Source organism: Plectrocnemia conspersa, unplaced genomic scaffold, assembly GCF_051122295.1.
Source record: "Plectrocnemia conspersa isolate PC_06_02 unplaced genomic scaffold, ASM5112229v1 ptg000002l, whole genome shotgun sequence".
Lineage (NCBI taxonomy): Eukaryota > Metazoa > Arthropoda > Insecta > Trichoptera > Polycentropodidae > Plectrocnemia > Plectrocnemia conspersa.
The window spans coordinates 13,225,337-13,248,445 of NW_028277166.1; the positions used below are offsets into that span (position 1 = coordinate 13,225,337).

Here is a 23,109-nt window from a genome sequence, read left to right on the forward strand (position 1 = left end):
AATATAGAGAAAGTGAATATGTATATTATTTATAATCAATTTTGTCAATTACATATAGCAGCGTACGCCACGGTTTCTAATTTTTTACACATACTAGGGCCAATCACAAGAAGAAAGTCGTATACGTCGCACGAAAATACGATTGTGTGCTGTTTTTATTTGTACATGCACTGCAATAGCGGTTATTATCGGGAAACTTCAGCGTATCGGCATACTTTGGTGAGTTTTACACGTGTGTTATTTAAAAAATGTAATTAAAAATATTTTTCAAATTAATAAAATATTATTTTTATATTATGATACAAATTATATACTGAAACAGTCGTTGAAATCCGAAACCGACGAAAACCGAGGCAATTATATAACACTCGCAATCAATAAAAAAGCACAAAAACACTAACACGCAATGAAATTGTTTGGCTAAACATGCGGGCTAGATGGTCACAAGAAACAACACAACACTGCGTAGCGCGTGGGTCACGTATGCCAACGAAATCTGAGGCAACCGACGAAAACCGAGGTACCACTATATATATAACATATAAATTTACATACATATAAAATACTCATATTTAAAAAATAAAAATTCAAAACTAAGTCACGGTTAAGCTGGAAGTAAAAATACTTCATTTTTAAAGTCATCTATTTATAAAAATCTACAAAAAAATATTAAACAAACAATCAACTTCCTTTTATACAGAATCAATCAATATTCTTTTCACACATCAGAAACATTATTTTATTATTAATAACCAGTTCGTCAATCCTAGGTATAATTATAAATTATGCAATTCGAAGAGGTGTCTCTAATTGAATGCGATTTATATTTTTGTTTTTTATTGACACCATTTTCGAGAATGTTTGTTCACAAAGATGGAATGTATATTCCTATACCTATCGTATATTCTTCATTTTCACCCATTTTGATTCAAAAAATGTATACATACTATAAAAAAAATTTAAAAGTCAACTTGCAGGATAATTCAATCAATGCATTTTTCTGAGATACTTCGTTTTCTCACTTGTGCATGAAGCGGCAATGCTCATTTCAAGGTTTTTCGTCTAAATTACATTCGACTATAAAAGTAAATATTTCAGCACATTTCGCACAAAATAAATAAAATAATATATAATATCACAGTAGCTGATTGTTAATTCCTTCATACGATTGTATTAGTTTAGTGTGTGTGTTTTTTGGATTATAAGTGGAAGCTGTGGCTTACGCTGACATAGCTACTGTGTGTATTATATATTTTATTTCAACCAATCAGTGATCAAAACTAAATTTATATTGAAAATTACATTTGTATGGCAATAAAATGTAAAGTTGTTGTATATATATTAATCCCGTAAAGAAACTTTGACTGAAGATGGACACAAAACGGTCGTCAATGATGATGTTGATGTCATTATGAATCGTTAGGTTAAAGCGCATAAGAATGATATACGTGTCATATAAAATATAGTAATTTATCAAATGAATGAAAAAGATTCTCAAAGGTCACGATCTCAATAAACGACGCAAAGGTCTTCCAAGCAGTTTGACCCATAGACGAAATTATTCAAAACACACGCACACTATCACAAACATAAAACGCACGCCTTATTACATGAATGAATAAGTGTGTCCCCCATTGTTGAGACTTATCTTATCTCAGAGACCCATCAAACATTGTTATGTGTACAACTAAATTACTTAACCAGTCGCCGTTACAGGACTGATTTATCACCGCGATGTGTATCATCTCGGGCGAGACTGCGGTTAATAAGCGTTTCGACAGCCAATACCGCCTGATTAATTGTCGACGCGATTGAAAAATAAATTTCGCAGATAGCAAATTCGAAAACACATTAGGATCAACAACACGCCCCCTACTTTTTATTATATAACACCCTTTTTGAAGCGTCTTTCACCCCTCGTCCCACGAGACGCGTTAATTATCCCTCCTATCTATTCCAGTGTGTCGACGTTATAAATTAGATCGATCGTTTTTTGCTCAATGTTTAATATAATTTAGCAGCATGGGGCTTTAATGATTCAGGGTGACTCAAAAGTTTTAAATTATTCTGAGAGTATAAGAATTAAAAAATGTTGAACGTTCAGTACAAAATCAGCTGTCATTTTTTTATTAAATAAAAAGAGCAAAAGCCTACAGTAATTTTGCTCTAGTATAACTTCAAAACATAATATGATAATAAAAAATATATATGTATTACCTGTTATCGACACCAATAGATAAGTTTTCTGTAAAATTATTTTTAAGCAATACACAGAACTCCTATGGTGGAGTAATTTATTTATGGCAAACGCCATTGGTACAATTTTCAAATCAATTGTCAATCTTAAAGCATACATAATATGCATTCCCGATTTAATTTTAAAATGTTGATTAGTCTTTATGGCTTCTCCTCTAAAACGTATTTTTGCTCTGATTATCTGATACACAAGGGACACCTTTATTCATAAAAATGTTTGTTTATAAAGAACTATAATCCAGTCACATTATTGTCAACTCTTGCTAAATTATTCGAAATAATTATCCCTAGTTTTCAATCACTTTCGGCTTGTTGGACTAACAGCACAATTTTTATCCCACTTAGAAATTTTCTTTGAATTCTCTCTAACAACAAGGAGCAGGTCTGGTACAAGCGTGAGACGAGTGAAACGCTTACTTCCGGTGAACGATGGAAAGGGCACCGAATTAGTAATGTCAGTAAAATTCAAAAATTCAAAAAATTACATTTGAAATTTGTAAGTTTATCAATTTTATTTTCATAACAAATTCCATTAAAAGATTTTTGAATGCAAAAATTTGCAATTCTGCATCTCATCGTGGCGCATATCTTCAATGGAAATGTTTTTAAAAGAAGCTGTAAACCGATGGTTATATAAACGGTTCGTTACAAAAAGCAATACAGATGAAAAAAAATTGGCGAAATATTTTACGTGATTTTATTTTGTGCGAAAAATATTTTACCTCTCAGAGGAACGCAAAAAACTCTAAAAATTTTTTTAATTCCAATAGAATTAATAAGCCGGTATACTACGACTTTTACTATTTTTAGAATTAAAGAATCGAAATACTTTTCTTTATTGCTTGACTGTACACCTGATGTATCGCATCGCGAACAAATGTGCCAAATTATTCGATATATAGTTAATAATGACAAGTTTATTACGATTGAAGAAAGTTTTAAAGATTTCATAGCAACTAAATAAAAAACAGGTAGCAGTTTACAAATGAAATTATCGATTAATTAGAAAATATGGACTAGATATTTCAAACATCAGAAGTCAAGAAGACGGCAATGGGGCGAATGTGCTTGGTGTTTATTTATAATGGTGTACAAGCCACAGTGAATTCGAAAAATGAACAAGCCATGTATGTTCCCTATGTGGCTCACAGCCTTAAAATGCTGCTTTCAAATGCTTCAGTTGAGAATTGTTCAGAAAATCTATACTTTTTTTGTGAATTCGATTCTAAGTAATGTCTGTATTCAAAACAACTTCGAAAGATCATACAGACACACGATAGGCTTTAAGAGCAAGCGTCATCAAGGAACTGGACCAGCAAATACCATTAGTATATAAATTTATAAAATGAACAATCTTTACAAAGTGTCGAAATTAAAAGCCGATCATGTACACTATGTGCATGGAATTAAATATTGAAAGAAGTTGATAGAGTAAGCAAAACTTTGCAGTCAAAAACGAGGACTCTAATTAGAGCTTTGCGTTTAATACAAGGATTATCTAAATTATTGCGACAATTGAGACTTTTTTCTAAAAGTGAAGAATTTGCTTCAGAAATAGAATTATCTACAGAATTTTAAAACAAAACGATACAAATTTTTCAGGACGATCCATCTTAAAAATATGTTCCTTATGATAATATTTTTTTATTTACAGTAGAAATAAAAAGATTGATAGATATTTTAATAGCACAGATTAGGTGGGGATATGAAAAACTAAAATTTCATCATATTTCGAATTTTTAACAGGAGAAAAATGTATGTCGATGAATGCAGAAAATTAACATAAAGCAGTTAATGTTTTTGCCTTTATATGTCCTAACGATATTATTTCTAATAAATTATTAACAGAAATAATTAGTTTAAAAAATCAGGCAATGGCATTAATTTCAAATATCAAGACAGCTACTATTAAGAATAATTCATAAATACAATCAAACACAGTCATATCCAAATTTGTATATTACGTGAAAGATAATTTTAACATTACCAGTCACTGTAGCCTCTGCTGAAAGAGGCTTGAATAAATAGATAATTACAAAAACTTATTTAAGAACGTCATTTTCTCAGGAAAAAATATCGACTAGAAATATTTTATCGATTAAGCGTGACTTTACAAAACAGATTGATTTTAATAAAATAAGTTTGCTTTGACAAAAGCACGAAAAATAAAATTTTAAAGGTCAATGGTAAATGATATTGAGCTTCTATTGTAATATTTAATATTTTTTGAGACAATGAGTTTTAATCTCTGAATTGATTTTATAACTTTTGCTATAATTTGCTCCCTTATTACTGATTGATCAAATAAGGATTGTGTCTTATTGTTCGCTCGCTTGCTTCCGACTGTTTCGTGTTTTGTGTTTTTATTCATCGTTTTATTCTTTAATTTATTTATTTGTATAAGATTATATAAATGAAAAGTTAATATGTCCAAACTTAATATGATTGCCATATTTCATCGATTATGAGACGTACCATTATTTAAGTATTATAAAACCTCTTTTGCGAAAATAAAAATACAATGCCAATAAAAATCAGTATATATGTATATAAAGTTAAACTTCATATTACGACTTGGGATCGTTAAACTCGTATTACGTGCCATCAAGGACGTTAGTAATGCAGCATTTCGTAAGAAATCGATTATGAGAAACACTCCCAAATTCAGAGACCTTAAATCAGAAAAAAACTTGTGTCTTGTAATCTATGGTTAACGGTATATATTATTCGCAATAACTGAATCATGCCCATGAGTAAACGAATTTTATTGTTTACGTCACGCTGTCCAATATACATTAAAATAGATCAATTAATGTACGTACAAATTCAGACGAATGACAACTGCCAAGAAAGACAAAACAAGTCTCTTATAAATCGCTAAAAGAATTGGATGGTGAAATGTCTGTAAGGCCATCCACTTGATTATAAACAGTAACCATAAGGGCCAAGAAAGTAGCACTTGGTGATTGCAAAGTTCCACATAAGGAAAAGTTTTCAAAAAACACTGAAATGGGTTCGGAAGCACCAAAACTAGACACTTAAATATCGAGAGAAAGTCATAGTGCTCGACCACTAAAACTTTAAAATTAGTTTAAGCTAACCCTAGTTTGTAAATTTAAGTTAGTTTTTATCGACGGGGGGTAGTTGAGAAATATTGCCTCTATTCATCTGAATTTTATCAGGAAGTATGCATTGTGAAAACCATGATCATTTTTGTATTTATATTTTTTAGAAGTATTAGGATATAATACATTTATATGATTTAAAACTGTTAAGGGTTAAGTCTATATTTGAAATGTATAGTATATTATCGTTTCACTAAAACTGAAAGCTAACAAAATAGAAATAGCAAAGCTTTTGTGACCAATTTACTAGCAAACTGTTACTTAGCTCCTTTTTGAATGACGTCTTCGTATGAGCATAGCTAAATATTTAATAAATTTTGGGTTGGGCCAATTTGGACTCGCCCTACACATAACCCAGCCTCTTCATATATTCACATGTACATAGAATACATTTACGAGAGCACACTCGAGTCCAATTTCACGTGCATCTCCAGCGCGAATTTCATTCAAGGCGAAAATCGCGAGTGTTTGCTAGCTTTGCAATAATGCATAAGAGTACGAGAGCGAGATGAACAAGACGGAGGCTGTGTACAAAATCTCCGCAGACCCGCAGGTTGAGAATAAAAAATACCTGGCTTTTTTGCTGATGAAAACGGCAGGTGTAACCGAGAAGGGGAGCTCTTTGTGCTCGAAGGACCGGCAGACAGACAGGTACGCGTGATATACTCCTTTCGGCGGAATAGAGCGAGAGATATTACGAGATACACACGCGATCTCAGCGTTTTTGCTAAATTTATGCGTTAACAAATTCCGGATTTTATCTGACAGCCCAACTAAGTTCTGTAGGATTTGTAAATGATTTATGACCGAGAAACGTCGGATAAGAGAAGAAAAAAAACATACCATTATAAATACGCAATATTACAGTGTGAATGCAATATTAAACGTGGCGTTTAATCTTTTTTTCGTAAGGTGAATATAAAGAAGAAAAATATGTAACATTATAAATCGAATGAGACAAGATGATTTAAGTATCTTCTACAATTCCCTCTTTCAATATTAATTAAAACTACTTATAATCAGACCTGACGAGAGGAGAGGGAGAGGGGACAAATTCCCGGGGTCCGTTCTCTTTGAGAGGCCCGACTCTGGAAAAAATCATAGCAAGAATATATGTATAAAAAAATAAAAAACAAACCCCAAATAAATCTGAATTAAATTACAGTTGTTTGAGATGTATGTACTGATGTATTTCAGATATAAGTTCCTTGAGCCCTTTTTATACACACAAGAAACAAAAAAAGCGGAACATTGCCTTCAAAAGTGCCCACTTTCTAGATAGTACTTTCACAATAAGCATTATTATTCAAAGGGACAGATTGTAGCTTTTGACGTGGCTCTGTTTCTGTTAAAATTTGATCGAAAATTATTGTTGACTTGTTTGCTTTTTGAACATTTAAAAATAATTAGAAATGAGAAGAAATATTCAACCAATGTAAATTAGTAGCAGTAAATTTAGATATTCGTTCTGAATTTTCAGATCGAATATATAAGGAAAAAGCAAAGAAATAACGAAAAATCAACAACAGCACCAGCTGAATTATATCATTTTAATAGTTTTATAGATCGTATTATCAGTAATTTGACAACTGGATTTAATGCTGCAAAATAAAGAAATAATACATACAGTTTCATGTGATTATTCCTAAAAGAAATCTACAAAAAGCAGCCTCGAATCTATCCCGAAAATATTTTTTTAAATATGTCATTTCAGTAAAATCATATCAGAATACATTTTCTCCAGTAGATACATTTTTTTACCAATAAAAATATAATTTAACTGATAAACGCTAATATGCTGCTCTAAAATGTCTATAAAGCTCAATTTGCCAGTTGCGAAACGTCCATTTGCTGTTTAAACCCAAACCTAGCCTAATGAAAGTTCTAAAACTAATAATAGTTTTGAACTTTTATTAGTTCAAGTCCAAAATATAAACTAAGCCAACTCATCTTTTAGGGGAAAATTAGCGGAAGAATAAGTACAGACAGACATCGCTTCTCAAATATTGCTCCATAGTTTATCTGCATATTACATATCGATATTACACAATGTTTTGAATATGTTAGCTATCCTTACCGATGTTACTATGGTCTTCTAATATAAGAGGGTTAATCAAAATATATTCAAATCGAATTTTGGTCAATATGAGAACGCAAAAATAATTATCACTTCTCAGAAGGCAGAAATTCACGTCAAAAGCAATAAAATCGTGTTGGTGCCGTCGCAGTGGGGACGCTCGGTAACGAGCGTTCCCTCTGCGACGGCGACGGCACGATTTTATTGCTTTTGACGTGGATTTTTGACTTCCGAGATGAGATAATTATTTTTTGCGCTCTCCTATTGGTCAAAATTCGGTTTAGATCTGTTTTATTCGATTTTCACTCGCAATATTGATATAAAAAGTTTTATAAACGCTTGATAATCGAGCGTTTTCACCACGATGGCACGGTTTTATTGCTTTTGACTTGGACTGGAAATTCACTATATGGCAACACTGAGCAGTAAATAAAACATGATTAATAATCAGGTAAATAATATGAGTAGATATTTTAATAATTTTTAATTCCTAATTAAAATATTTCACCTAAAATATGATTCCAAAAAATATTTCGCAACGGTGCCTAATTTTTATATTTATTTGTAGCATAGAAAGGGCTAGCTCGTACCTATTATTATTTATTCAAAAAAATATTAAGGTGTTAAAAAATATGATTCGCTCTCAGCAGCTCTGCTTATATCATCATATCCTGATTTTTGACAGAATTTTGCTTTGATAGCTTCTACATATATTTTACAAGTTTACTTGTGTTGAAACCCTTTTTTTTATAATCGATAAGCAAGATCCCCTCAACGTTTCATAAAATTGTGACCATGATCTTTTCGGCCGACGCAACGGTGCGACCTTAAACTTTTTAGATGGGTGGTGTGTCTTTCTTGTGCTATTTTGGTAAATCTTTATTGGACTTGTTTTCATGTTAATTAATCCATGTTTCATCCCCAATAATATTTTTTGACATAATATCATTCAAATATGTATAGACATTAAATACATTAATGTGCAGTGTCTGCGTACTAAGGAACTGGATGGCGACAGACATACCCGAGTCGCCAAATTCACACGTCTTGGCTCTTACAGGCATCAGAAGAGGACGCGATTGTAATTCTCTAAGATGAGAAATAAATTTACGAAAAAATATAATACAAACCAACTAAATTATAGATACGAAAAATAAGACAATTTTTACGATCCATCCAGAATCAATAACAAAACTTTCTCGAAGAAATTGTTGCTCACATAGTTGTGAACCAAATTTACAAGTTATCCGTGACAAGCATGGCGCGATATTAGATTTATTCTTAGATCGGATCACTTGAATCGATCAGATATGAGATTTCGGTATAAGAATGCCGCCCAAAGACCGCTCGGCAAGTGTCTAATGAGTAACGATTCGAACATGTGTGATTTTTTCTTGGCCCCAGGCAACGTTACTCATTCGTATTATATATTATGTGTATGTATTTTACATACATATATAAAAATGAATATAGAGACCCGCCAGAAATTGCTCCACCAAAGCTACTCAATGTGTTCCCACAACGGATTCATTATTTTTGTAGAAGCGGCGACATATGGTTAAATGGATGTTGTGTGATTTATAACCAAAAATTTGGATGCCACGTAGTATACTTATATATGAAAAAAAAATAACGTTCGTATTTTTATGCGATCTAGAAGCTGTGAAAAAATATATTAAAGTATTCGAAACGTCATATTATGACAAATAGGTCAGCAGCATTTCACAGATCGATTAACTTCATTACAAATTCCAACAAAAGAAAAAATGTCGGCATAGCGTACGAATCTATTTGGTCAGTTGCGACTATATCAAGATTTTCAATACCGGTATTACCAAGAGAAAAACAGTCAATACTGGTATTACCGATTACAAATTTGTGACTAGTGGAGTTTTTTGTTTGATTTTGCTTTTTTTTATTACATTACAATTAAATTACAACTATACCTAATTGACACGTTTAGTGTTTTTAAACGTTGTTTATTCAGCTTATCTAAAAGATTTCCATTCATTCAAAGTCAAACTGAATGCTTTATTGCTAAGTTTATGCTGTGATATATTGTTGAATATTTAAGGATTCAAGAGTCGGAACATTTTCTTTGAAGATATTAAATAAAGGTGTTACAACTATTGTTTTATTTTTTTTAAATAGAATAAACAAGCAGGTCAAATTTCGGCTTAATTTGCCGACATCTACGACCGTCGATTTTTATGAATATTACGTATTTCAAACAATAAGAAGCGCTTAAACAATCTTCCTTACATTCAGGTACTTCTAAAAATACTTTATACGCTGATCATTTATTGTGTTAGCTACGAGTACCAATAAAAATCAATAAGACGAGTGTGTACAAAAATCATTTTATCATATAAGTTTCTTCATTGGCTTTCATTCATCACATATTGAAAAAAATATTTTTGAAAATGCGAGCGGCAAATCTTTCTATTTTTGTAACAAGTCTAGAAAAATATCGTATTTTTTCGATCGCCTCTGGGTGCCTCCTAAGTTTTTATACCAAGAGCTAGAGCACGAGCAAAATTCATTTCCATTTTCTTTAAATTAAAATACTTTAGAACCCTAAAATGTATTTAAAATAATACACTTTTAATAAAATAAGAATTTATATGAATAATTAAACCTCAACATTTAATTTAACCCTTTAGTTGCCAAGTTTTTTGGAATTACTGTCTAAAAATCAATGTTATTACATAGTAAAATAAATACATATTCGGAAAAAAGTGCCCTAAAATCAAATTAAAAATGTATCCGATTCTTCATTTAATGATGACGTCCAATCCGAAAATTCTCGCCAAAGCAGCAAAAGTCAATATATCGGATTTCAGCCACCATTGGGTTAAAAAAAATAGTTTAATAGCACATATTCCAAACTTTCACGCTATGTGTGTACTTGTATCTAGACATTTTCTTTATGGAAAATCTTAGTCATGGGAGAAATATCCTAAAAAGTTAATTTGCTTATCAATATAAAAATACTATATATTGTATATTTAATTTAAAAATATATATTAACAACTCTATACCACATTATCCTTTATATTGCGCATATAATGACGATGCATGTATATTTTCCCCTATCGCGAGTTCCCCTACAATTTCCATTACGAGCTCATGTAACCAAGTTTCAAAGGGATTCAATTTGATTTTAAATTTAATGGAGTCTATGCATTATTAATCTTCTATGTGTAATACGTTGTATGTATACAATGAATGACTTATTGATGAATACGTACATTCCTACAAAACAAGTAAATAATTTTACATGTAACCTAAAAACCAAATAATTTTGCACAATTTTATACAATATTTACACACACTCTTGAGTAAAATAAATATACTTTTTATTTTAGTACCTATTTTATTCCTCCTCTTTTATATACATCTCGTATACGCTCGCTTCATTGACCTCAGCGAAACATTTTCAATTGAATTCTTTCATCTGATATTGAACGATGGCATTCAGCAACCACATGTTACTTACTTCATATACCATTTCGAATATTATACATAAGTTTTTATCATACTGTACACGAATTTTTTATGAAAGTATATGTAAAGCGTTTAAATTTTTTTTCATTATCAGTTAAATTTCCTATCGTGTATTATCTACTGACATAAAACACATTATAGAGAATGTAATCAAACGAACGTTAATCATGGACGTGTGTCTGTCTGACAGCCAAACTTCAGGGGGTGAGTGCGAGCCGAATCGAAGCGATGATTCAGAAGAGTCATCCACCCTACTCCTGTGTACGGTCCAGCAGATAGTCATCTACATTCACCCTATTTGTAATTCCGACACAACCATTCAAACATTTTACATTGTAACACATCAAGTATTAAGGTCGTATCGAAATCGTAAGAGACATTACAAAATTGTGCATATCATTCAAATTTATTTCTGTAAATTTCTTTATCATTCTGTTCATCTGATTTCAGGCCCTTTGACTTTGTTAAAAATTCCGCTTCGAAGCGTCGAAAACGGAGGCATAGGATTTTGATGAAATGAAAAATTCAACCAATATCGCGGCGCTAACGAAACTTAAAGACAGTTAACGGCCGGGTTAAATTTCTGAATGGCGTCAAGCGTTAAATCGCTAATGACCTCTCGCCGATACGCAACCGGAGCGGCGCGGGGGCGAATGGGTTAGTCGGGTCGAAGACACCTGAAAGTTCCCACGCCGCTCAGATTGTTATCGGCGTGAAATTTCGCCCTAAACTTGCTCGTAAAAGCCCTCGTCGAATGTCACGTGCGGATAATTACGAAACAAGTCGAACGAGCGCGACTAGACCGCATGTTGTAGCGGTCCGAGCAACCAACGCCAACCATCCAAACGCCAAGCGAAGGTTCAGTTCTACTATGGAATTACAACTATTCGTTTCGGACAATTTCGATCTGTTTCCGAGATGTATAACAAAGTTTCTGCGAGCTGTGTATGCGTACTTTACACCGGAACAACACTGAAAGCTGAGACATCGGAATGCTCTGAGACAGCTTTTGTCGCCATTCCGATTAATTCGCAGATGCTTGTTTACGATAGTATTGATTTATGTTTAAGTATTCTCAAATGATCATCGTTTCGAATCAAATGTAATTATTATTTTAATCGAATAAGATCCTCGCGTAAATAATCATGTTAAACTTTTGAAATAAAGTTATTGAGTTATTGACGATACATATTAAACTAATATGACTTTTCAAAGGTTTGCTTTGATTTGAAAGTCGCTTCACAACTATTCAAAGTAAGCCTCTTAACGAATGTAAATGCTATAGCACTGTGGGAATATTAATACTTCGAAATGAATCTTAAAAACAATTTAATTGAAGAAGTATTTAAGTAAAATATATAAGATATTCTCTAGGAGCTGAAGTAGCTCATTATTAGAAATCAATACATAATACGTACGACCTAGCTTGATTTTAACCCTTTCACCGCAGATGGCTTCTATAGAAGTTATCAAGAAAACATTGTACTCATTGAGCACTTAAAGGCGCCATAAACTTTTGAGCCTAATAATATGGTTATTTAGTACCCCGCCCTAATAATAGTAGCAGTGAATGAATTTAATTTGTCCCATAATAATAGTAGTAAAAGAAAATAATGTTTGCATTTACGTCCACAGTTTTGTTTTTTCAAAGAATCAACATTAGCATAAGATTTACCTTGACAATTATTTTCGGAAGCACGTTTTCAAATTCTTGATATGATCATTCTGTTGCACTTAAATTGTTTTGCAGCTAACGTAATTGCACCTTTCTGTAACTTTTCGTTTTTCTTTTGATGCATCAAGATTTGGACAATCGCAACTCTTTGCTTGAAAACTCTCTACTTTTACAATGAGTTGATATTCAACTGAAAAAAACAATTGATTTCGATCAGCGGATGAAATTAGAAAAATAGTTATAATTCGTAATAATTAGGTTAAGATGTTAAGGCACTTGAATTTATTGAACCATAATATTTAAAAAAATATGGTATGAATGGTTACCCCACAAAATTCAAAACGGCGTGCAAAAATATCAGCCACGGTGAAAGGATTAATTACTCATGAGATTAGAAAAATCTATGTATACTTATCTATGAAGATCGATCGGAATTGTAATTATATAATAATCACTGATTCGGAGAGATTATAAGAAATTGTTAGTAAGCCTTCACCCCCCCTCCCCCACGAGCCAATTCAGTTTGACATAAAGCCTGCTCAATGTCCTCGCTAGAGACAAGTTGCAGATAAAGGGAGAGAAAAAATCCGATAAAAATTGAGAAACACTAAAGCCTATATGGGATTTGAACTCAAGTCCTTTAGGTCAATAGTCAGCTACTTATACCACTCGTATATCGTGCTGGTTATTTCATTTCATATCTAGCAACGCATATTATAATATTGGTTCTGATTTTTTTCGACACTAATTATATCACACATTATTCCTAATAAAAAAATATTTTTAATATTATATTAAAATTCAAAAGATATTTATAGCAGTTTTACCTACTTTTTTCATGATATTTACTTTTTATGCAGCCCCGAGAGTTTTTGCCAACAAATGCAAACAAATTAAGATTATAAAAATGCTATTAAACTATCTTTAATTAATAATAAATATTTCAAAAATGTGTGAAAATTATACAGTTGATATCAAAGTATATTTAAAATAACTTTTACAGTGTATTTTTAAGAAGCTCGTTTCGCATAACATACACATCTTCATTTAAATAATAATGAACAGTGGTATAAATCGATGCCCATCTCGATGACAGTGCGTGATTTAAATAGCTGTTGTAAAAGAACTGGTTATATAGTCGCATTATCCTCGTTTCTTATTCCAAGAGTGCCTGCCGATTGTATAACGAACCGTCTGAATGAGCGTATAAACAGAATTTGAGATAAATCCCTTTTCATAACTAACAACATACAGTATTTGGGTTTCGCGTGTCCAGTTACGGTATATACCTTCAAGAATGCAGCGATTCGAGTCGTTCGACCTGAACGCTTGCACTTGGTTGATGACAGTCGACCATGCCACGTATAAGTATGGAATTATATTATTAATAGCACATGATCTAGACTCAGGAATTCTCCTCGTTTGTTGGATAGTATGATGTTATCTTTATGCATACTCTTAAGAACCGCGAAAGCGATAGCGGGGTCAGTCGAAATGCGGCACATGAATGAACATCGATTGTCCGAGTACTGGGCTGGTAAGAAAGTTCATGGAGAGATAAACCGAGGCGGAAGCGCATCGGCGGGATCCTCTCAACCGTATCAATTTATAAAAATCTCTTTGCTTGTATAAAGAAATCCAATACGATTGATTCATGCAGTTTAGCAACTAATAAAGTATCTATATTCAAGTGAGAGAGATTTAAAAATATGGAATTTACAAAAGAAAATCTATAATTACTCTATTTTATAAATATAAATCTTGTTCAATGTTAAAATAAAAACAACAATTTTTATGGCACATCCTATTGTTAAGAAAAAGATACAAAGCCAGTAAAAATGGATGCGACATTTATATTTGAATCCGTAGCTTTAGTATGCCTCAATTTATTTATTCATTTGATGTATATTTTCCATTGAAACATGATAAGTGTGAGACCAATGTGTTACAATAGGGTAAACACAATCAATACCTACAAGTATGTAGTAAGACACCAGACTGAAATCAGTCCGTAAATTAGTGATATATTTTATTAATTATAAATAATTTTAATTAATTATAAAACAATTAGTATAGCCTACAATCAATATATGCACGGTCTAGCTTGATTTTATTTTAATTATTTACACGATATTCATCCGTGAGACTAGAAAAATTTAAGAAAACCTAACCTATGATAATAATTATATAATAATCATTCCGATCTTTTAGCTATGATAAAAATTGTAAAACACTAGAATCCATATGGGATTAAAACCCATGTATTTCGGTTTTATTTATCAACTATACTACTGGTCTATCGTGCTGCTTAAAATTGAAACAATTCCTAATTTGGATAAGTAAGCGGTTCATTTAGTGAATCATTTATTTTGCGCGAAATGAGAAACTGGTGCTGATATTCTTAGTTGAATCAGTAATACAGTCATTGAATAGTCATTAAATCAAGTAAAGTAGACGTTTTTGATAAAGAAATTAGTGGAAAACAAACCGTTATCACTGATAAACTCATACAACATAAATACGAAGAAAAGTTTTGATATGTTATTAATTAAGAATGACAAGAAGTATTGCCGAAATATGAAGGTAATAATGTAGACGTCATATTTATATAACGTAAGAAGCGATAAACTATTTTTAATAATAAATAAAGGTGTCTTTAAGTATTCGCGCATATTTTATATACATAGTAGATCTACTTACTTAAAAAAATCTTCATGTTTGAATTTTATTTTATTTAATAATAAAACGTAAATCATGTTAGCTAAACATATTTTAATACACTTTATTTATGAAAAAATTAAAACAAAAGAGTGATCGTTTTTATTATTTTGAATGATTTTTTTTTACGGCAAGGTTTATTTTTGTAAGCATGCTCTTAATGGATGTGTGTCCTTAGTATAATGCTTCACAATAATCAATATTATTTCTCTCTCAGTATCAGTACCTAAGCATTTTCGATTAATATACAACAAAATCAAGATTTACAATCAAATCCTGAAACCAGTTTTGGTCTACGGCATAGATTTCTGGGAATGTGTCAAACAATGCCATATTAAAATGATTAAAAAATGGCAAAATAAAGTGCTACGTGCTAAGTGAAAACATTGTAAATGCTCCGTAGTATGTTCGCGATAAAAACATACATCGTGACCTAGGTGTAACAGCACGTCAACATCGAGGCACAAACTCCTCAATGTGGCCAATTCAAAAAGACGGCTAAAGTTACTAAAATTACAGAAACTCATTTACTATTAGTGATTATGTAGTGTAGAAAATTTTTGGACGCCAATGGGTGAACATAGTATTTAAAACATAAATTATTCAATATAGAGTAAAATTAATTGTTTGTCAAAAAGACCAGTTTTAATGTATTTAAAAAATCGTTCAATCATCACAGATTAGATTTTCTTAGATTATCCTAATCTCGCGAATGAATAATTAAATAAAATTGATCTAAGACATGCGTAGCGATTGTAAGCTGTATAATAGTCTATAATTCATAAAACATATGTCACTTATTTACAGACTTTTAATTGAGTCTGGTTTATCAGTACTTATTTAGTAGTTGTTAATTGTGTTTACCATGTTATGTTTCGGAACAACTTAAGATTTACAATAAATAAATAATATCCCACCATGATAGATGTACATAGGATGTTTCACAGTAAAGATATAACTTTGCTCCCAGTCGTATCAGCGCAAAATTTTATTTGTCCGATACAATACAAATTCCTCTTAGAGGTCGGCAAGAGATTTTATATATATTAGATAATAAAACTACATAATTTAAACTAGTTTTAGATATAATTTATTTATAAAACATTGGTTGTGGGTGGTAAGCGCTGTTTATTTATTTTTATCTTACTTGCAATAAAAAAATGTTTAAAATTAAAATTATTTAAAGTAGGGGGTTAAATAAGGGACACAATTTTTTTTCGGAGAAGATAACGACCCTAAAATGGCAAGGTTTAGATTCTCTCCTTCACCCTTGGTACATTTGTCGATTAATCAATCGTGCGTCGGCATTTCATCAATATGGACTCAAAAATGTGTTTTACTGAATTTCTTATCCTTCTTCATTTGACTTTTTGTACAATTGTATCTCTTTAAATATGTTACAGTGTTATTAACCGTTGGAAATTTACTTCGAATAACGAAGTTAAATTCCCAAGCAATGGTAATAATGCTTCATCTTTAGCTCTTTATATACTTATCTAAAACAAATTTGACGATTGTCAAATTAACAAAATAGGTTTTTAACGATTTAAAAACGATAAACGAGGCTTATAAAGGATTAAATATATTTTTAAAAGTGTAAAATGATTGATTGCAAATAACAATTTATGTTACTTGTTTATTTATATAATTATTCGTGTATATTGCAAATAATATATATGTTACATGATATATTATTTCAATAAATCTTTTTAAAATAATATTTTAGAAAATCACGCATTCAGCGTGGAGTTTTTTAATTATAAAACCATTTGCAACCTATAATTTCCGCTCGTTTTGAATAATGTAGGTTTTATAGTATACAAGATTATTTACCAATCGTTTCCAATAGTTAAAATCCGATATTTGATATAATCATTATCTGCGGATTTAATTTTATTTCAGCTTTCTTATATATAATAGATTATTTTTGATGATCTGCAAGAGAAATTTATTTTTTACGTTGGATATAATTTGTTCTATACACTCTTCGTCTTCGACAGAATCATCAATATATTGGCTGCTTTCAAAGACCTTAAAAATACAAATCCTGTTGTTACATCACGTATGATTAATATGGTTTATGTACTTATATTTATACTAAAATATTTTCAATTAACAAAATTTAAAACACAACGCAAATACTGTCTGTAAAAGTACTTAGTTATAATAAAATATTGTAGTAACTAAACACCTAAAATATATGTTCAATTAGAAAGTTCTCTATCTCCTCAATCAAAATTTTCAATAAAATATATGTTTTGCGATTCTATCAGTCTCCCTTTAAACGATTAATATATTTAATAAAAAAAAAAACACTCCTTCCAATCGATCGTAGACAACCTGTATTAAACCGGTTTAGTTCTCAGATCTTCCAAGTTCGGTCCAGCGATTCGTCGTCCTTTCGCCTAATTTTGAAATTGACAATGTTGCCATTAATAAAAAATAAATAGAAACACTCACCTATGATCGACAAGATGACGATGATTAATCTCATTGATGATTCCATCTTCGGTAAATCTGTCAATAACATCTGGAACCGGAAACTTCACCGCCGTTCAGTTTTTCACATTTTTTCGATTGTTTATTTTTTTTCAATTGAAATGGGGGGAGCGAAAGCTCTCTGGCAGAAATGTCAAAATGGTCCGATAACAACGGGCTCGGGTGGTGAGCGCACTATCGACACTGAGCGCGAGAGGACCGGTGGCGCGGTGCGCGGGGGGGGCTCGGATTCGACTCCGACGGGACGACCGCGCGCACTGGCAATACAGACGCGAACGGAGAGCGAGACGAACTCAGCGAACGCCACAAGCGGCACGCGCGCCGGCCGCTCGGCCACTATCGACCGGCGCGGCGCGCCTTTTGACGCGGCGCCTGCGCCCGCTGCCGGGGGGCCGAAACGCGAACCCGAGGAGAAAAAATCATAGTATATACCCGCACACGCGCCCACCTGTCATTCTTGGCGCAGTGGTGCCAACGTGAGAGCTACTTTCGAAAGCGTTACTACCAACCCCTAGTTCTACCCCCCTTCTAAAAAAGCTTTTTTCACTTTTTAATCCCTTTATTCACTTTATAAATCTTATAATATTTTTAATTTTAAAATTATTTTTTTATTCTAAAGAAAATCTTAACAAATTTACATAAATAGTATATACTTATGCATATTGGGGAAGGGGGAAGAGGTACGGATGCTCCATGCCTCAATTTTTATTTAATTCGATCAATGCAAAAAAATACATTGCTTATATGTAGTTTCATAACATATAATAAAATTCACAAATCGTAATATTATAGTTGTGGCCATGTGCTAACGTCTCATATTTTTTTAATTCTTAGCACATTTTTATAATAGTAAAATCAAGTTTTACTTCTAAAAATAAAAAAATAGCCATATTGTCTACTTTAATACATGTATTTTCATAAATGCATTTGCTTGAAATGTTTGTGCAATACTGTTGGACAGATTAGGTCAGAACATTAGGGATATGCCGGCGGAAAAATCAACTCAAACAGAAATTTCCGAAATCGGCTTTTTTAGCTCTTGCAAAATTTAATTTAATTTGCTAATGACAACGTATATAATATTGTTCATTTTTTAACACCGCTTTATTTGAAATGGAAAGTACCAATCTTTTTTGCATCGTCAATAACTAGTTTTGCTAATCTTTATTTTATCCAACCGTTAATAACTATATTAAGAAAAATCTTGCTAATGTTGCTTTTTCTGATTCATACAAATCTGTGAAAAAACTTCAGTAAAAACTAGTAATTTTCATGAAACACTCTTTTGTCATATATTTTGCCTTTTTATTAAGAGAAAGTGTAGAAGCTTTGCTAAAAAATAATGAAAATGGGATTTTATTTATAAAACTTTTATTTCAATACGATAATTTTACAAACACATCATTACTGGTTTATAGCCATTTTCATGTTTACTACAATATAGTAAAAAAATAAGAATGTAAAATAAAACATTGATGGTTACAATTTAAGGGGAAAAACTAAAGAACCTTTTACGATTTAAATAAAAGTAAAAGAAAAGACAAAACAATGGATTTAGTGTTAATTTCAGTACATTTAATTGAAGATATGGAACCAATAATATGCATTTTTTAGCTTCTAGTAATATGTGCTAGGCATTTTATGCTTAAATTGAAATTTAATGTTGTTGTTATCATAGTCTCCTATACATACGATTACTGGATTAGTGTGACAATGTTAAATATTTTTATAGTATTTTCTGCTATATAAATGATAATCTTCTTCGAATAAACGTTTTTTAGATTAGTATAAAAATGTCTATGTGTACAGCGGCGTAGCTAGAGAGGCGAGGAGGTCGGACCGCCCCGGGCGGCAATTGCTTGGGGCGGTATTTTTGCGATGAAAGAACCGTTCGTGTAGTGTGGTCTTTAACTGAATGCAATTATAAATATATATCCACGAATAGCTAAAAATTAAGTTGAATATGTAAAAAAATAAACAACAGTTTAACAAATACTGATTTTATGCCCCGGCCGACCATAAAATCCCGCCCCCATAGATTAAAACATTTTTGCACGGCCCGAAAATTTGGCCAGTTTCTTAGAATCGATATAGTTTTTACAAGTCTGATTCTATACATTCTATATATATTTTAACAGTTCTATCAAAAAATTTGAATCAATTCTAGCCAATAGAACAAATTAACTTTTAAAAAATATATTTTTTTATTACATTAACAATACTGATCTAGAAACAAATTCAATACAAAATATGCAGTTTTGGATTTAATTCATGAAATACAACAAAACTTAAACGAAATAAATAAAATTTTAGCATTATTTATATACTAAAAAAAGCTTTGGACACAGTAGACCACAACATATTTTTAAAGAAATTAAAACATTTCGGAATAGTAGGACCAACGCTAAATTTATTAAAAAGCTATTTAAATAATAGACAACAAGTAGTTGTAATAAATGGTACACAAAGCGAATGTGTGGCGGTGAAATGTGGAATTCCACAGGGTTTTATTTTGGGTCCTATATCATTTAATCTGTACATAAATAATTTAACCCTATGTAAACTTGCAGGAAAAATTCAACTGTATACTGATGATACAGTGCTAATATATAACTCTAAAACATACAAAGAAATGCAAAGAAATATGAGTGATTTGATCCATATTAGTGAATTGATGAAATTAAACAAATTAAAAATTAATGAAAAAGAAACGATAATAATATTTAATGATAATTTTGATATTATAATAAATATAAAATTCTTAGATTTACTTTTAGATAAAAAAAATATTTTTTATAACTTTATTGATATATATTAAAAAAATATTGGCAATGTCAAAAAATGTATACAGGTTTCAAAATATATTATCTTATAAAACTAGATTATACATTTTTTATGCATGTATTCACAGACATCTAACATACATATGTATGTATAATATACATATGTATGTCTTGCATTTGGGGATTTATAAGTAGATTTAAATTAAAATCACTTTAAGGTATATAAAATTTGTTAAATTTACCTTTTGATGTTCACACGAAAGACATATACATACATATGTATATTTTATTTTTTTTTATTTTTTATTTTTTCGATTAAATTAAGACTATCGTGGCCTAACAGGTTACCCCAATGCGCCACGATGGTCGAATGTCGATATGAAAACTAAAATTTAGCCTTTAACTATTCTATCAAAATATGAACTAATAATGGTAACCAAAAATTGCTATAGGGAAAATCTTTTATAAATACTAAATTTAAATATAGAAAACAGATACATAATTATGAAATTAGATCTGTCGATGATTTACATATACCTCAAGCATTTTCTGTGAAGCTTCGCACAAATTCTTTAAAATATATTGTATTTAAAACCTTTCATGATTTACCAAACGGCACAAACCCTAGCTACGCCACTCATTCTATATTATTTTTTAGCTTTAGGTGAGGAGTAAAACCAGTAATATTATTTAGAAAAATAATATTACTGGGTTTACTCCTCACCGGACAGGCATGTGTTAATGCGAGTCTGATTAATTGTTTGTATTTACTTTTGGATTTACTACTTAAAAACATCATAAAAAAGCGAAATAAAAAGATACATCTAAGATATACAATAATCTCGAAATACGAAAAGAGCACAAATGCAAATGAACACCTCGTGATATATTAATCAACGTATTTAATTTTCCTTGCAATTGGATGAATCAACGAGTGTCAGTAATATTTTATAATTGTTTTTATTATAATGAACTTTAGAGATTTTTCTCAAATATTTTTTCAAATATATTTGTAACGACAAATACCCAAATTTAAAAAGATGCTGTAAATATTTGAATTCGTTTTTTAGAGTATATGATTATATGTATCAGCATTTTTCAATCTTAAAATAATAAAATATAAAAATCAGGTAAGTTTGACTAATAGCTATACGAAAGATTCTTTAAGGTTATTGTTAACCAATTATTCTCCTGATTTTCTTATTTTACCGGAAGAAACGAATATACAATCTTTCCATTAAATATTTCTTGGTTTAATATATTTTATATTGTACTTTAACGTGTTAAATGCTTTACTAAAAATATTAAAATAGTTTATTATTTATTTATTCCATCATAAAATTATTGAAATCTATCGTTTCCTGAAATAAACTTTACAGCATCATTTACATATAATTTTATATAATGTTATTAGCATGTTTCTAACAGTATTTTTATACGTTTACGCCTTAACAACACATGCATAGAAACTAAATATTCCATAATAGTTAAGATTTTAGAGTAGAGAATTAAATACTCATTTTGCCATTTCGTTTTCTATTAGAGCAAGTACAAAAATAAATTATTATTACGAAAAATTACTATTGAAACATTGAAAAAACGGTAAAATCCTTTTCGATGCATTACGTTAGAAAAACTGCTTTTCACAAGAATGAACATTTTTTAATACCTGTTTATATATAAAAATTTCAATCCAACCACGTTGACAGTACTCGTTATTTTATCGCCTAACTTTTAACACACGAAACCTTATTAAATATTTCGCCGTCATTTATATTTAAGTGCCAGTGACTTGAAATGAACACAGAGCTTTCCTCGATCTTTGAACAATGAGGGACACATTTCCAGGAAAAATCTGTCTGAAATATTTAAATAATCAATGCAGGTTTGATAATATTTATAAATTGCACATTAAAATATGTCGGCATCAGTGTTTTGAGTTTTTATAAATATTTTTATTATTTATAGGTAAAAACCATTATTTATTATTTCAATTAACTTCAGCTTCAATTCTTCAAAATATATTAAAGCTTTACACATTCACATATATTGCGATTCAATTTTTAAATACATTATTACTTGGCTGTTAATAATAAACAATAGCCAAGCCATGACATCATTAAAATAACTTTTCAGAATAGTGGGACATTTTCCCAGTTCTATATAATTTTAATATTCTTTAAGAGCTAAAATAATAGTTACCCATCGGAATTCTTTTTCAGGTGGTAGATTTTTTAAATTAATACCTTATTTATTCCTAATGTGCCGTTATATTGTCAGACCCTATCTCCCTCCATTAGGATATGTCGTCATGTATAGACGACCCATTTATTACAATTTATTTTAGTATTTAAAATTTAATAATTTGCCGAATGAGCATTAAATAAATAAATAATGTTTAAATATTAAATTTATTGTAAACATTTTTGTAATAAAAATAATATTTTATTACAGCAATAATTTTATTTT

The 23,109-nt window shown here is 30.7% G+C and overlaps 1 protein-coding gene across 5 annotated transcripts in view; it reads right to left on the reverse strand.

The window, feature by feature from the left end:
* dtn (transmembrane protein 132C dtn) overlaps positions 1-18,195 on the reverse strand; it is a 195,437-nt gene extending 177,242 nt beyond the window's left edge. For 3 of the 5 annotated variants that reach the window (XM_088203830.1, XM_088203870.1, XM_088203849.1), the window contains exon 1: positions 17,819-18,029. In XM_088203830.1, coding sequence (XP_088059956.1) covers positions 17,819-17,888 — 70 coding nt within the window. In that variant the 5' untranslated portion in view covers positions 17,889-18,029. Of the gene's footprint in view, positions 1-17,818 lie in introns of all 5 variants that reach the window. The other 2 variants (XM_088203838.1, XM_088203860.1) reach the window with 1 other exon arrangement.
* Positions 18,196-23,109: the final 4,914 nt, after the last annotated feature.